The sequence below is a fragment of the Rhamphochromis longiceps genome, linkage group LG19 (genome assembly GCF_057381845.1).
Source record: "Rhamphochromis longiceps isolate RC_006_pf linkage group LG19, R_longiceps_female_GT1.1, whole genome shotgun sequence".
NCBI lineage: Eukaryota > Metazoa > Chordata > Actinopteri > Cichliformes > Cichlidae > Rhamphochromis > Rhamphochromis longiceps.
Genome location: NC_140575.1, coordinates 2,894,512 through 2,911,223, shown reverse-complemented (window position 1 = coordinate 2,911,223; position 16,712 = coordinate 2,894,512). Strand labels below are relative to the sequence as shown.

Here is a 16,712-nt window from a genome sequence, read left to right as displayed (position 1 = left end):
AAGGTCAAATTTCATACACTATATTAAATATACAGCAAGTAAAATCTTTTTTATTTTCATGATGATTTAGAAGCTCATGAAAATCAGAAATCACAAAGTATTAAAACATTTCTTTGGTTAATCAAAAAGGATTAACCGTACGTAGTACTTGGTTGGAGCTTACTAATGAAGGACCACATAAATATGACGTGGAAACGTTCTGTGGTTTTAGTCAGCTGATGGCACTGCTGAGGTGTTACTGCAGCACGGGTAGCACCAACACTACAACGGCCAACACGCTCACTGCAGATAAACTTTGACAGTTGTACTTTTACAATAATAAATATGTGCATCTTACATTTTTGTGTCCAGCTCAAGTCAATTTAAGAAAAATAAAACTGGAAATTAGCAGTTTCACACCGAGTGTGAAGCACAGCTGGAGCCTAAAATGAGCCAAAATTCATTTCTACCTTTTCATAATGTTCCTCCTCTGTAATATTTCATTTATGCTATTTGTTACGTCATTTGTTATGCCCTTCATTAGTTTAATGTCTATTTTAACTTCATGACCTGTAAATGATTAGTGTTACATACTTGTTCACAAAATCTGACCTCTGACCTTAATATGAACATCAATTCGATTTGATTTCAGTTCAGTCACAGATCTGAACTTGTCTGAGACTGTTGGTAGATGCACTGATGTATCATTTTGAAGGTGACATTTTTCTGAAGTTCTTGCGTTCACAGAGGCAGCGTGGGTGTCCACTGTGCCCCATCAGCCTTTCTTATAGTCTCCAAGCTTCACTTCATTGACAGACTGATTATCAACCAAAAGTCCAGAAAAGCTCATTAAAGTTATAAATTGATCGGCATGCAAGTGAGTGAAATAAGTATTTGATTACCAACAAAAACATGTCTGCAGACTGCCTGTGGTACTCCATGACCTTAATGTGCTTCTTTAGTTGTATTGGGATACTGATGCTGGAACTGAAACCATCCATGACCCATCTTCAGTGCTGTGGCTGAGGGAAAGAGGTTCTTGTATACGATCCACAGTTGTCCTGTTCCCTTAGCCAAAGCACACGTCCATGCCCAGTTTGCCCAGTGAAGAAGTGGATTCTGTGGACAGTCTTATACATATTACTAGCTCAGTATCAAATTGACTGATTGTGATCTGTGTGCCCATGTTCTGCAATTTGACTAGGTTGTAGTGGATTCAAATACTTATTTCACTCAACGACATGCTACTCAGGTTATAAATTATGTGACATGTTTTCTATTCTCTCTCTGCATTGAAATAAAACACACTGTTCACTTCTTTGGAAGTGAGCAAACTTACAAATTAAGCAGAGGATGAAACGATCATAATGCAACTTGAAGAGTTCAGAATAACAGCAAGATTGGACTTTTCCAAACGTCATCTGGTTCAACCTGCAGAACAAGTCTTCATCTGATATTTACAGTACAAGCTGCCACTGACCTGCTCCGTTCTTCTCCACCCTCCCAGGCGTTTGTGGTCGTTTCTGGTTCCGTTTCTGTTTCTTGGCTGACGGGCTGGAGTTACAGTCAGTCAGCCTCTTCTGACCTGAAGGGTCAAAGGTCATATCTTACTTGTGATACAATCCAACTCAGGGCTCGCAAAATCGCTAGCCCGACGTCCCGGGGCTAGTGATTTTTCCAGTCGGGCTACCAAAATCTATCTCTGCCCTGCCCGTCGGGCTATTGTAGGAAGGAAAAATATATGTCAATGCTTTTGCATTCTTTCGGAAATGTAGCTGGGTAATTATGTCATTGGCATCGGTGAGCCACTGTCAATATGTGACATATTGAAATCGCGTTTGAATTTGCGCTTGTTTTTTTGCTTTCACTTTGCAATCGCGCGAACTGTGTATAGAGAGCGACAGCACTGATCTGTGAGTGATGATAATTTGTGCACCAATTCCTCTGACATGGTCTTATTAATCGTTAGCTTACTATGCAAACATGACAAGTGAAATCTCCCGCAGCTTAAACATGTGAGAGGTTGATCGCGCAGAGAATCGCTGAGCTTATGTGAGTCCGTGTGTAAAAGCAGCAGGATATATATTTTAGCTCTGCTGAGCCAAATAAGACAGGTCAGGGTGAAGAAGTGACAGCCAAAGAAAAGCTTACCACAAAACGGAGAAGTTATGACAAATCAGACTATAAGGCAAAAAGAAAGTGCAGCTTTATGGTTTCATGGACAAAAGAATTTCTGTGGCTGCAATATGACGAGCTAAATAACCAGGGCTGCACATAAGTGGTCCGCAGGTGCGCATTCACTGTCAAAATAAAAAACAATATAAGAAGTTGCAACGCGTGTTTGCGTACATAAGATTTTCTGGAGGAGGACAGACATTTGTTTAGAACTCTTAAAGATGTCGAAGAAGCTCCTTTAAGCAATTACTTTGGTTTTCCTCCACCTCCAAAGAAATGTCAGAAGGAGTCCCAACCACAAAAGAAGCGCGTATTCTCGGAAAAGTGGTTGCAGGAGGTGAGCTGGCTTCAAACAAATGATGAACGCACAGAGATGTGGTGTGGAATGTGCCGTGAAAATCCCACTCTAGTGGACAAAAACAGTGCTTTTTATATGGACGCAAACGCGCGCTGCAACTTCTTATCTGGTGCGCGTCTTTTATTTTGACAGCGAATGCGCACATGCGGACCACTTATGTGCACCCGTGTAAATAACATAATGTTCTGCCTGGTGTGTTGTTGGTTTTCTCTCGATTTCTGAGTCGACAAGCGCCTTTGTTACTGGGACCAGTCATTTTAAGAAAGGCCCCCATTAGAACCCATGAGAAATGCAAGAAATGCATTATTGCTCAGTCTGCAATATCTTTCCCAGAACAAACTCCAATTGCAAATAACATACTAAAAATAAACCTGAAAAATCTGTTTAGAACAGCTACTATGTTGCAAAGAGTGAACTACCACTGGCAAAATTTAGCAGTCTTTGCAAACTTCAAAAAGCAAATGGCCTCGATCTTGGTTCCACTTGCCTCTTACCCGTGACTTCAGTGGAAACTTCAGATTCAGGATCTGACACAGACGGATTCATGTCCTACACAGTTCTTACAAGTTCATAGAAATTTCTGTTCAATTAGAACCAAGTATTTGAGTTGATGATTGTAATTTTTATACAATGTTGTAATTTGTTTTTCAGCAATTTTTTGATTGATGTTTTGTTTCCTTTACAATATTATACATTAAAGTATAATATTGTAAAGGAAACAAAACATCAATCAAAAAATTGCTCTCTTTCTTTTTTTTTTTTTATTTATTCGGGCTACTTATATTTATTTTGGGCTACCAAAAACTGAAGAGTCCCTGCCCGAAGGGCTACCAGGGACTTTGAAATTTTGCGAGCCCTGCAACTGATAAGGTCACATTTCTGTCTGTTGTACCATTGTGCTCTTACCTCTGTCTTTATTTTCCTGCAACGAGAGAGAGGTGGAGGACGAGGAAGCACTGCCGTCGAAACCAGGGCTCGAGTCTCTCTCCTGCTCGCCCTTCACCACACCCCCCTCCTCAGTGTCACACTTGCGTAGTTGGTGCGCCTCGATGGGAGTGACTTCTGGCAGAAAGGGTCTGGCCTGAGGCTGAGGGAAATGAGGCGTATGAGGGGAGGGGAGGGAGGAATGGATGAGGTGGGGGAGTGGAGGGGGGGCTTGTTGCGACTCATTGACTATAGGGAAGTGATGCTCCAAGGAGGGGATGGGCTTCTCCTTCTCATCTGTATCATCCAGGTCCACCTCATGGCAGACCAGTGATTCTGGATCCATCTGTGGTTCCAGCTCCTCTGTATACGCCGGCTCCTGGGTTTCCAGAACAAGCGAAGCTGTCCCAGAAGGCATGACCGGTACCTTTGTGGCTGCACCTGTAAGATGCTCCTTTGACACCTCTTTCTGTGGCTCTTCTGCTGGGTGGGGCTGTTCCTCTGCCATCACCACTGCCTCACTGCTCTTCTCTGAGTGGAGTGGTAAGGGGGAAGCTCCTGCAACCATTTTGGTGGTCTCCTCCTGCCTTCTGTCAGGACGGGGTTTCTTTTCTGCTGTCTTTTGGTCTCCTGCCTTACGCTTGAGTGCCACGCTGCTTCTTTCCTCTGTCTCCTCCTCTGCCTCCTCCTCCATCTCCTCTGCTTCCTCCTCTTCAGTGGCAGAGTCAGTGTCCGAGTCAGCAGGAGACGCCTCAGGCAGGAGGTGTGGGGTGGGGAGACAGTGGAGCACTACCATGGGCTCGTCTTGCCTCTTAAAGACGCTATGAGGAGAAGGTGATAACGCTGGTGCCTGAGAGCGGCTGGCAGTGGATGCAGGGCTGGGGTTGGAGAGGGGGACTCTAGGGGGTGTTTCAGAGCCTGCCTCCCTGATGTTGCTCCTACGACCTTTCACTCTTGGCGAGGATGCAGGAGTAGTACAGTTGTCCTCATCGGTGGAGGAAGGCAGAGAGGAGGGCACCTGCTGCTCCCTTTCAGGAGGAAGAGGAGGTGGGGTCCTACTCAGACACATCTCTGGAAGTAATTCTTGCCTTAGAGACGTTTTGTTTTCGTCTTGGACAGACGCCGTCTTTGTGACTGGTGACATTTGGTTGTCTTTGTCCAGATCAGCTGGCAGCACTGCAGCTTCCTTTGCAGGATTCTCCCCCTGCTCTGCCTCCTTCCTCTCTGATTGGTGTAATTCTTCATGAGTGTTCTCCTCAGGCATACTGGGACACAAGGCTAAGGCAGCATCCGGCAGCTGAACTGCTGCTGCACAAGTTGCTGTATTGCTGTGAGGAGATGCCATGACATTAGCCAACCCACTTGCTTGCTGCTCCTCTTCTGCTTCCTCTGCCTTGGAAGGTGAGACTTCAGCTCTGCCTTGCCATGGCGATATTTTTTTGTCAGAAGGGTCTTCTGATTCACTTTCATCTGAGGAGTTCCCAGAATCCTCTGCAGGATGGACATTGGTTGGTTAGTTAGTAATTACTGAATGGCTCAATTACTACAAACAGAGCTGTTCTCACCGTTGGATGCTCTGTCCGAGTCGTACATGCCGGAAGTCCTTCTGGTTCTTCTCCGGGGAGTGTCTGCAGAGAGAACGACACATTACTCACAGAGACACACCTCACTGTGATGGTCAATTCAAACTGGACAAATACAGCTTTTCCTGACAGGCATCTTGTGACGTGAACATACACTATTGCCAAATGTATTCACTCATCCACTGTACCACTATAGGCCTGTCTGTAAAGGCTCTCAGTCATTTTCTTTCAAAGCTCCTTAGACCACTATAACCCTACAAACCTGATGAGGCCTTCAGATTACTCAGAGACACTCCATGAATAGGTTTCTCCATATCACCAGGTGCAGTGGTGTATCTGATGCCACTGCATGATGAACTGGGCCTTCAGTTCCAGTCAAAGGAATTCTTGATACTTCGGCATACCAAGTCATTTTAGATCGGTTCATGCTCCCAGCTTTGTAAGAGCAGTTTGGGGATGGACAAAGCATGCTCATGAGGACATGCACGAGCAGGTCTGGTGTGGAAGAGCGTCACTGGCTGCAGAGTCCTGACCTCAACCTGCCAGAAGACCACTGGGATGAATTAAAGCGGAGACAGCGTGGCGAGCCTTCTTGTCCAACATCATTGCTCTACCTCAAATGTACACGACTGGTCAAAAGTTTTAGAACATGTCGTTGAAGTCAGATGAATATCTTCAAATGCTACAAAGGTAAGTGGTGAACTGCCACAGTTTAAGAAAAAAGGAAGTTTAAGTAACCCAAAACTGAAAAATAGTGTAATTTTCATAATTATACAAAAAGAACACAACATGGGTTAACAGTTTAAAGCTGTTCTGCAGCAAAGGAGGCTGATCAGCCTTGAAAGCTGGTGCTACTAATTCCTACAGGTGTTCCAACCTTTCTGGATTACTTACAGCCCCGTCTGTCTGCATAAAGCAGTGTTGGACACACTGTGGTACCCTCGTCAGCATCAGCTGAACAGTACTGTGCTGCAGAAAGCAGTGTGTTGGTACAAACAGGGTGAGAAAAAGGCAATTAACAATGGAAGAGAGACGGACCATCATAACTCTTATAAATGTAGGTCTGTCCTACAGAGAGACTGCAAAGAAAGTCAAGGTGTCAGTGAGTCCAGTTTCCTTCTGCACTATGAAACAAACTGTGACAGGAAGAGTCTGACAGACCCAGAGACACGACTGAATCAGGTCATGTGATGGCGGCTCACAGGACAACAGCTTCAAGCAGCTTAACAGTGCTCGTAGTAAGAAAGTCTGTTTCAACTGTGAAGAGAAGACTTCAAGCTGCAGGTTTGACAGGATGAGTTGCAGCGAGAAAGCCAGGCAAGACAAAGAGGCTTGTCTGTGCCATGAAACACCAACACTGGACTGCTGAAGACTGGAAGAAGGTATTATGGACCGATGGATCAAATGTGAAATCTTCAGTTCATCACACAGGATCTTTGTCGTCGAGTAGGTGAAAGGATGGATCCACAGTGTGTGTCATCACCTGTCAAACATGGAGGAGGAAGTGTGATGGTCTGGGGCTGTTTGCTGGATCCAGGGTCGGCGACTTGTAGAGTGGGAGGCACCATGAACCAAAACAGCTACCACAGCATTCATGCAGCACCATGCAATGAGACTTTTCTTTTTCTAAGACTTTTGCCTGGTAATGTCCTTCTGGGAGGACGGTCAAAAACTCCCATAAACACATTCCTAAATACTGTAGAAAGCATTCCCAGAAGACTTGAAGCTGTTATAGCCGAGCATGGGCCAACATCACATTAGACCCTATGGGCCAAGAATTGGATGTCACTCAAGTTCATATGCTGGTGAAACCAGATGAGGGAACATTTTTGGCAATAAAGTGCACTACTGAGTGGATTTCTTTGGTATCGGCATGCTCTGTACAGCTTACTGTCTCCGTTGGCCATACTGGAAGTGTCAGTCCTGCTGCTTCTGCAATTGGATAGCCCTTCGCTACTTGAAGTTTTGCTACGCCCAGTGGAGCTGTTGGGTGTGGTCCTGATCTGAGGACGACCACGTTTCCCTACAGTTGGCCTGACAGCCGCCATCAGTGCTGGCTTCTCTTCGTCCTTATCGAGCTCGTCTTTGGTCTGTTGAGTGGAAAGAAAACAGTGAGATGACAATAAAAAGGATGTTTGACCTTAGGATGTCCGTTCATCTCAGAGTGAAGCTCAGCAGGTTTTGGTCAGACAGCCAAGGTAATTCGACATCACAGGACACCTGTCCACCAAACAACCTCTCAGCTTTAACACTAAGCAGTCACACAGAAACATTCCCAGTTACTCAACTTTTATTCATCACATGAACCAATGGTTACTTTTCACCTGTATTTAATGAAGAAAGCTTTTGATCACATTGAAACTCCATAATTATCCATCCTTCAATTTGTGACGTGGCATCTCACCTTCACCTTCTTCTTCTGCTTCCTCTTTGTTGCTTTTTCTGTAGGCCATATAATTCGGTCAGCCTTCACCCACTCATCATACCTGTGCATCAGATACACAAACACCACCAGGTCACACCATCACCTAACATCCCTAAGCACCTGTGACACCAACTTTAGTTTTTATTTTTTTCAGAGTTTAACTGTGGAGCATCTCTGCAAACATAAAATATTTTAAAAGTCTAAACAACAAAAAAATAAGAAGCAATTTCATGGCCACCACAAGATCATTCAGGAACTCCATGTAAACCACCCAAAAAAAACTATGTCAGCACGTGGCATTTGGTTGCTTGGGAAAAGGAGGAGAACGGAGCGACTGCAGCTGTGAGAGCAGCATCAGTGTGATGGGAGAGACTAGTGACATGGACACTGTGGTCAGTGTGCTTTCCTACTCTTCTTTCTATCACGTGTTAAAACAATGAGGTGACTGCTGAATGTCACAGGTACTGGCCAAAGAGGCAGAAAAGGCTCAACTGCAATGTCAACACTGTCTCCACGGAGACAACAGGAGGAGCGATACACCACCTGTTCCAGGTAAATATTTGTTAAAGTTGTACAAAAAACATCTGAAGCATTTCCTGGAATCTTAGGTAAATACTTTTATACGATTTTGTTTTTTGCAGCATTTTTACACAACTTTTTGAAATTTGCATTTCAAGTTATGAAAATGATTCATTAAACATGTTTGTGGTTTTCACTGTGAACAAAAAGCTTTTCCTACTCTGATTTTTGTTTGTGAGGGTGTGCTTAAAAAACAAAGAAACAAAACCATACGTGGCAAAGTAAAGAGCTTTTAAAGGTGAAACAAAGTCAAAAACCACTGTCCTGCACTGGTAGTATTCATATGCAGTACATATGTAGTATTCACTGTACACAGGCAGCGTGTGTCTGACAGACTGACCTGACATTCCAGCCGTAATAGTGAACCAGGTAGAACTGTTCACCATTGTCAATGTCAGTCTTCTTGATGTGGGCCTCATAAATCTTCTGAGTCTTTCCTCTTCCGTACTTCACCCTGACCTTCGTTCCAGTTACAGTGTCTCCGTCTTCTTCAGTCTCACTCCTGACACACACACACACACACACACACACACACTCTATCAGCAGCCAACATCAGTACATGCCTGTATTGTATGATTAAGACTACTTTTAGCCCTTTTCCACCAGCACCTACTTGGCTTAGCTTGACTCAGTTTTTAGGGTTTTCCATTAGGTGGTGTTGCCTGATACTGGGTATTGTTTTAGTGTCTGTTAGGTCGGGGTTCCAAGTGAGGTGAGTCAATCCAAAAATGCTTTCCAACAGACTACATGTCACTGATTGGCCAGTCAATAGCATCACTTGATGAGTCGACGGCGTCAGAAAAATCAAAACATTTTTGAAACCCAGAAACGAGGGAAAAAATAAATAACGCTGTGATCCCAGAGTCTGACAAAAACATACAAATGATGTCCAGGGCCGTGGTGCTGTAATGAGCCCACGCACACTGAGCTGACAGAGTCAGGTCGGCAGTGCAAAAGAGGCTTTTGTTACTGTGTAACATTATAATAAAAGAAAACTTAGTGTATGAGCTTGTACAGTGGTTGCAAAAGTATTCGGCCCCTTGAACTTCTCCATATTTTGTCACATTACAGCCACAAACATGAATCAATGTTATTGGACGTCCACGTGAAAGACCAACACAAAGTGGTGCACACGTGAGAAGTGGAACGAAAATCTGACATGATTCCAAACATTTTTTACAAATAAATAACTGCAAAGTGGTGTGTGTGTGTGTGTGTGTGTGTGTGTAATTATTCAGCCCCCTGAGTCAACACTTTGTAGAACCACCTTTTGCTGCAGTTACAGCTGCCAGTCTTTCAGGGTCTGTCTCTACCAGCTTTGCACATCTACAGACTGAATCTTTGCTCATTCTTCTTTGAAACAGCTACAGCTCAGTCAGATTAGATGGACAGCGTTTGTGAACAGCAGTTTTCAGATCTTGCCACAGATTCTCGACTGGATTTAGATCTGGACTTTGACTGGGCCGTTCTAACACATGGATATGTTTTGTTTTAAACCGTCCCATTGTTTCCTGGCTTTATGTTTAGGGTCGTTGTCCTGCTGGAAGCTGAACCTCCGCCCCAGTCTCAAGTCTTTTGCAGACTCCAAGAGGTTTTCTTCCAAGACTGCCCTGTATTTGGTTCCATCCATTTTCCCATCAACTCTGACCAGCTTCCCTGTCCCTGCTGAAGAGAAGCCCCCCCAGAGCATGATGCTGCCACCACCATATCTGACAGTGGGGATGGTGTGTTCAGAGTGATGAGCAGTGTTAGTTTTCCTCCACACACAGCGTTTTGCATTTTGGTCTCATCTGACCAGAGCAGCTTCTTCCACATGTTTGCTGTGTCCTCCACATGGCTTGTGGCAAACTGCAAACGGGACTTCTTATGGTTTTCTGTTAACAATGGCTTTCTTCTTGCCACTCTTCCATAAAGGCCAACTTTGTGCAGTGCACGACTAATAGCTGTCCTATGGACAGATTCCCCACCTGAGCTGTAGATCTCTGCAGCTCGTCCAGAGTCACCATGGGCCTCTTGGCTGCATTTCTGATCAGCGCTCTCCTTGTTCGGCCTGTGAGTTTAGGTGGACGGCCTTGTCTTGGTAGGTTTACAGTTGTGCCATACTCCTTCCATTTCTGAATGATGGCTTGAACAGTGCTCCGTGGGATGTTCAAGGCTTGGGAAATCTTTTTGCAGCCTAAGCCTGCTTTAAATTTCTCAGTAACTTTATCCCTGACCTGTCTGGTGTCTAAATCCAATCGAGAATCTGTGGCAAGATCTGAAAACTGCTGTTCACAAACGCTGTCCATCTAATCTGACTGAGCTGGAGCTGTTTCAAAGAAGAATGAGCAAAGATTTCAGTCTGTAGATGTGCAAAGCTGGTAGAGACAGACCCTGAAAGACTGGCAGCTGGAACTGCAGCAAAAGGTGGTTCTACAAAGTATTGACTCAGGGGGCTGAATAATTACACACACCACTTTGCAGTTATTTATTTGTAAAAAATGTTTGGAATCATGTATGATTTTCGTTCCACTTCTCACGTGTGCACCACTTTGTGTTGGTCTTTCACGTGGACGTCCAATAACATTGATTCATGTTTGTGGCTGTAATGTGACAAAATGTGGAAAAGTTCAAGGGGCCGAATACTTTTGCAACCACTGTATGCACATATCTTGAATACAGGAATAGAAACAATATAAGAATACTGTGATACCATAACGTACAACAGAAGTTTAGCTTCTGCTAATATAAAGACAGTCTGAACATGATCGCATATTTAAATCCTTTCACATTGATTTTTTTAAACCGAATAAAGAAAATAATAACTTACTAAGAACAGTAATAATAAGCCATAGATGTAAACTTCCACCTCTGTAGTTTTCGGATTAAGCTTCTTGCTCATTTTGCATGTTTTTAACTTCACATTTCTGCATCAGTACAAACGATATTTTTCTTTACTTCAAGTGTAACTTTGTAATTATGTTTTTACACCGACTTCATTTTCACCTTATCTTATTTACTCACACCCATGTTTTGGTTCCTATTATTCATTATTGTTTTGTGTTTACCTGTCTGCTCTCCTCCTCTCCCCCTCCTCCTCTTCTTCATCGTCCTCATCCTCCTCGTCATCGTCAGAGCCTCTCTCAGAGTCATCATTTCTTCTGTTGCTGCGTCTCCTCACCTCCCTCTGCTGCTCCTCGTGGTTCTCTCCTTCTCCTGGTCCTCCTCTCTTATCCAACTTGGAGGAGGTCTCTCTCTCTGCTTTCACCCGACTCCCCACGCACCTCCTCCTCCCCTGAGAAGAGACGGGGGCAGAAAACATTTCATGTGCTGAAATACTGCTTCGTTGGCTCAGTGTGAGCTTATGCAGCACACACTGGTTTGGGGTGTCAGCATTTCTGTTGGTGTCGAAGAAATCTCTCACTCTTGGGGATGACTGTCTCTCCTTCACGTCTTCCTTCTCACTTTCGCTCTCTGACTCCACCTCCTCCTGTTTGTCAACAACTGTCTCCACCGTCACCGTTGGTGTGGAGGACTCTGTTAACGCTGCTCCCGCTGCCTTTTGACTGGCTGGTGTGGCAGGAGGGCGGGGGTTGTTGTGATGGATGGTTCTGAAAGTAATGGCTGCAGAGCGGCAGTACTCCTCAAACCCATAAAGGTACCTGACGACACAAATAAAGGGTCAGTGGTCTGTGTGGCACGAGTTATTAAACAGCCTTCCTCTGTGATAAGACTTTGCTACGACCACCCACACAATAGAGCGTTAGCTGTCATACTTTTACTAGTGACAGAGCGAAAACCTCGTATCTGTGTGCTTATTGCTGTAAGAAAAACCACATTACCGATACAACGCCGTGTCGTACAGCAGCGAGGAGCTCAGTGTTTATCGCACAGCACAACTTCTGACTGACTTGCATTTGTGCTGATAAGAGAAGAAGACGCCGTCTTTCAGAATGCATGAACCTAGTTGGTTCATTCTCTGTCCAGTTGCCTGTAAAATTATCTTAAATCCAGCAGCAACACAGTAATGTGTCTCACACTGCATAAGGGGTCATCGACCCATTACTGGTTTTCACTAAAAGAAGCACTTTTCCACTTTTGGTCTTGTCCGCCCAAAGAACATCCACTCCAGCAAACCTTCTGGCTTTGTGTTTTGGTCCAGACCAGCAAACTGCTTTTATGGAGGTGATTAATCAAGTGCGTTTAATTAGCAGCACCTGGTTCATACTTACTCTTTTAACCTCTATGGAAGAGGTAACTTGGTTTTTCACAGGACTGCATCTCAACATGTCTGAAGGTTCTCAGACTGATGAGTTGGATGACTAAGGAAAGAGAAGCGTCTGGACTTCTTTAAGGCTACGTCCACACTAATGCGTTTTCAAACAAGACGGCGTTTTGGCTCAAGGAAAACGCAGCGTTTTGAAAACGCTCTCGGAAACGAAGAAGGTGCTTATGTGTCGCAGTGTGGACAGCGAAAACAGACTTTTTGAAAACGATGACGCGTGTTAGTCATATGATGCGCACCTTAGCTCGTGATTAGGTAGAGGATCAATAGGAGGTCCACGACCCTTCTAGGGACACTCTCATAGGGCTTAAAATCTGGGACTCTCAGAACGAGCTCCTTAGAGCAGCACTCGGGCTAATATCACTTCGATAAATCAGCCCATGGATTCCTAATCTTTTCAAGTTGTTTTGAAATGGCCTTATACCCCCTCCCTGATTCATGAGCAGCATCAATCAATCCTCTAGACCAGGGGCGTCGAACTCCAGGCCTTGAGGGCCGGTGTCCTGCAGGTTTTAGATATCACCGTGAGTCAGCACACCTGAATCAAATGATTAGTTCATTACCAGGCCTCTGGAGAACTTCAAGACATGTTGAGGAGGTCATTTAGCCATTTAAATCAGCTGTGATGGATCAAGGACACATCTAGAACCTGCAGGATACCGGCCCTCGAGGCCTGGAGTTCGACACCTGTGCTCTAGACACTGATGCTTTTACCTCCTTGGCATTATATTAAAACATACCTGAAGGCTGCAGAGCAGCAAACTGCTGGTTTTACACATGGGTCACACTTACAGGGGATCAATTAACACGTTAGCAGCACTGCTACTTACCCTCTTAATTCTTAACACACTGTATATGTTGAACACCTTCTGCATATGATGATGTCATTTGTCACATGCTATTCATGTGGCCATATTCACCTAACTTTATGATCTGCTAAGGACCAGCTAATTGTTTCCATCATGTTCTGATATGATACTGTCAGCAAAGAGGTTATCACCTCAATAAATCAGCCCATGGATTCCTAATCTGATCCATCTTTACATGGTCAGATACAGAGTCAGCACAGCAGTACAATTTACAGAGAGGAAATATTAGAAAAACATCAAGAGGTTAAACACACAACACTGCCTGAAAGGCACACAGCTGCTGCAGGCATGTAAAAACCTTGATGTGAGAAAAAGGATTTTAAAGTCTTAAATAATCAGGCCCCATCTCTCACAGCACCGCATCACCTCGAGCCCTGGGTCAAACCTGAAGTTACCTTGTTAAGCGCCCAGTTCAGTGTAATGCTGATCAGTGCATCACATGCAGACCTCGACCCAGATCCAAACAGAATCAGAACCAAAAAGAGAAAATTGCTTTCTGAGCAACTTATTGTTCTTACTTTTTGTAGGCAGTCTTGACATTGTAGGACGCAGCAGAGTTGAGGACAGGGATGCCCAGATCTATGTAAACCTGCTTCCACACTGTACCAGACTCAATCTGAAACACACGAGGCAGAGTCACGTCACAGCTAGGCACGCACTCCTTCATGTTCATCAGCTGCACACACAGTGGAACCAATCAGGCACTAAGTCAGACAGCCAAGAGGACCATCAGGAGCTCAGTCCACTACTGGAACAGCACTCACATGACCCCACATTCACATCAGTCGTACGATCTGGTAGTACGTGTGTCACCTTCTCACCTTGTGGCAGCCTCCCAGGTGATAGACCAACCTGTAGAGCTTGAAGAGGTTAAGGTCTTTGTAACCCAACACCGGAGGCTTGTTGATGGGAGTCCCTGAAAGAACCAGAGACTGTTAGAGCCAAACATCACAGTTTTAGTATTTACAAGACTTCTTCCTCCTAGCGTTTTTCCCGCTCGGTTGCAGGGTCCGCTTTTCTGCAAAGTCGTCTCCACTTGGGTCGGTCAAGGGCGTCGGTCAGATCGGCTTCGATCTTCTTCACGTCGTCCTTGATTCGGTCCATCCATCTCCACTTTGGTCTGCCTCTAGGTCGACGTCCTTGGGGGCTGAGCCGCAGTGCTGTTCTCACCACTGAGTTCTCATCGCTCCGTACCACATGTCCGTACCACCGCAGCCTCGCTTCTTGCATCTTATCTGTGATTGGCGCGATTCCCATCCTCTTTCTAACGTCGGTGTTCATGACGTGGTCCCATCGTGTTAGGCCTAGGCACCATCGCAGCATCTGCATTTCCATCGTGTGAAGGGCTTGTTCGTGCTTTGCGGTGGCTGGCCAGCACTCGGATCCATAGAGGGCGACGGGGCGCACTACACTCTTGTAGATCTTTGACTTGAGGCGATTGGGCATTCTTCGGTCACACAGGACGCCGGTGACTTGGCGCCATTTCATCCACGCTGCGTTGATCCTGGCTCGTACATCTAGTAGGATATCGCCGTCATTGCTGATCATCGATCTGAGGTATTTGAAATGAGGTACTTTCGCCAGATCTTCTCCATCGACGCTGATCGTGCCGTCGGTCTGGGGGCCAGCCTCTAAGTATTCGGTCTTGTTGGTGTTGAGCCTCAGGCCGAAGTCAGTTAGGCGAGTCTTCCACTGCTGCGTTTGGTATTGCAGTTCTATTCGCGATTCATCGGCCAGGAAGACATCGTCGGCGTAGAGAAGTGTCCAGGGATGGGGTGACTTGTTAGTATTTACAAGACTAAAGAGTCTTAAACCAAAACTGACAAAATGTTTAACAATTGAGCCAAAAAAACCCAAAAAATTATTTGAATTATTAGTTTGTTTTTTTAAAAGGAACCTTAAGATCACACCTGAGTAAGTGCAAAAGAAAGCACAAGGTTTGTTTTCAGATAAACAACGTTATTTAACAAAAATGAAGCCAAAATGGTGAAACAGTGCGTTTTAGTCAGTGAACAGGAGTCAGTAGGTCAGTGCCCTCACTGCTGGGTCAACCAAAGGCATTTCAGGGAGGTTTCAGGATGACGTGACAATAATCAGGCCTAGACAGAATAAATGCACCAACTAGTTTTTAAAGCATCATCTTGAGACAGGATGTTTCCAACTTTTAAGACATTTCTGCTTTAAGTGACAGCTTTTTAAGTAATGGTTTAATTACTGCCACCTTAAAGGCCTGTGGGATATGGCCCAATAGCAGGAAGACACTGCTCATATTTAACATTAATGGTTGGATTTCTTTGGGCAGTCGTGTAGGAACTGGCTCTAACAGACATGCTGGAAGTTTGGAAGAAGCAACCACTGAAGGCAAGTATATGGACTGGCTCTTACATAGTGCTGAGCACTCAAAGCACTTTATATTCATACAAGTGCTGTCTGTGTACATGTCACACTCCAGTGAATGTATCAGAACGTATCGAGGTTCAGCATCTCGTCCAAGGATATGCAGGCATGCAGACTGAGCAGTCAGGGATTGAACCACCAACTTTCCAATTAGCAGATTGCGAAGTTGTCTCCCGTTCAGACAGTTCATCTCTTGAGTTTGGTCCATGTTTTTATGCTTGACAGATTCATAGGTCAGTGTTAAGCAGCTCAACAAAATAAATGGGTACATGAATAGGCCAGCCAATAATAAAACAGTACTTTCAATATTGCTTCTTCCACTGTCTCACCTCTGTCCTCCATGAACTTGTAGAGCTGCTGCAGGAAGTGGTCTCTCTCTTCTGGATCTGGCTCCTCCTCTGGCTGGATGGACAGATGTAGACAGACATGCAGACTCAATAACAGCACATTAAGGTTTTGAATGAAACTACCCTCATCTGTGTGACAGCATCAAACTCACCTCTTCTTTTATACGTTTCCTTTTCTTCTCCTCTTCATCATCATGCTCCTCTTCACTTTCCTTCTCCTCTTCATTATCCTCATCTTCACTGGAGGACGAGTCCAGGATCTGGCTCATATCCATTTTCCATAAATCTGGAATCTCCTTGCTGCTCAGGAACATCTGGGCTCCTTCTACACCTGCAGAGAGGGAACAGGGGAAGACAAAGAAGAGGATGAGGAAAGGACAAGAGGAAGAGTACAAACAGCAAAAAAAAACAACAGAAGAAGATGACAAAAGGAAATTAATGTGGAAGAAATGTGGTTAAAGAGGTAGACGGGTGGGAAAAAGGGAGACAGAAAGAAGAGAGGAGGTGGAAATATATTACAAACTGTCAGAATGAATAATATTAATTATTATTAATTACAAAATTAAAAATGCTTGCAGCTGTCATTGCCACCTGTCAGCCTCCCAGTCCAAACACCTATGGTATCAATTTAAAAAATACTGTTGTCTCTTTCTCAAGAAGAGAATTCACAAACTTGTCAGAAACTTGACCTCTGACCTTGAGGTCAAGGTCACCAAGGCTCAACCTTAGCTGTGTCCAAATTCATGGGCTGCATCCTCCTGAGGCCGCATTTGTAGACCGATTACGTCACGCGACGCACCGAAGGCTGTCCA

At 44.7% G+C, this 16,712-nt stretch overlaps 1 protein-coding gene across 3 annotated transcripts in view; it reads right to left on the bottom strand.

Annotated features, from left to right (window-relative positions):
* arid4a (AT-rich interactive domain 4A) overlaps positions 1–16,712 on the bottom strand; it is a 36,469-nt gene that overhangs the window by 2,896 nt on the left and 16,861 nt on the right. For all 3 annotated transcript variants that reach the window (XM_085390528.1, XM_085390530.1, XM_085390529.1), the window contains exons 11-22: positions 16,053–16,231; positions 15,883–15,955; positions 13,978–14,072; positions 13,675–13,772; positions 11,427–11,664; positions 11,071–11,297; positions 8,364–8,525; positions 7,424–7,505; positions 6,911–7,109; positions 5,002–5,064; positions 3,419–4,927; positions 1,460–1,564 (exon numbers count right to left, since the gene is read on the bottom strand). In XM_085390528.1, coding sequence (XP_085246654.1) covers positions 1,460–1,564; positions 3,419–4,927; positions 5,002–5,064; positions 6,911–7,109; positions 7,424–7,505; positions 8,364–8,525; positions 11,071–11,297; positions 11,427–11,664; positions 13,675–13,772; positions 13,978–14,072; positions 15,883–15,955; positions 16,053–16,231 — 3,030 coding nt within the window. The remainder of the gene's footprint in view (positions 1–1,459; positions 1,565–3,418; positions 4,928–5,001; positions 5,065–6,910; positions 7,110–7,423; positions 7,506–8,363; positions 8,526–11,070; positions 11,298–11,426; positions 11,665–13,674; positions 13,773–13,977; positions 14,073–15,882; positions 15,956–16,052; positions 16,232–16,712) is intronic.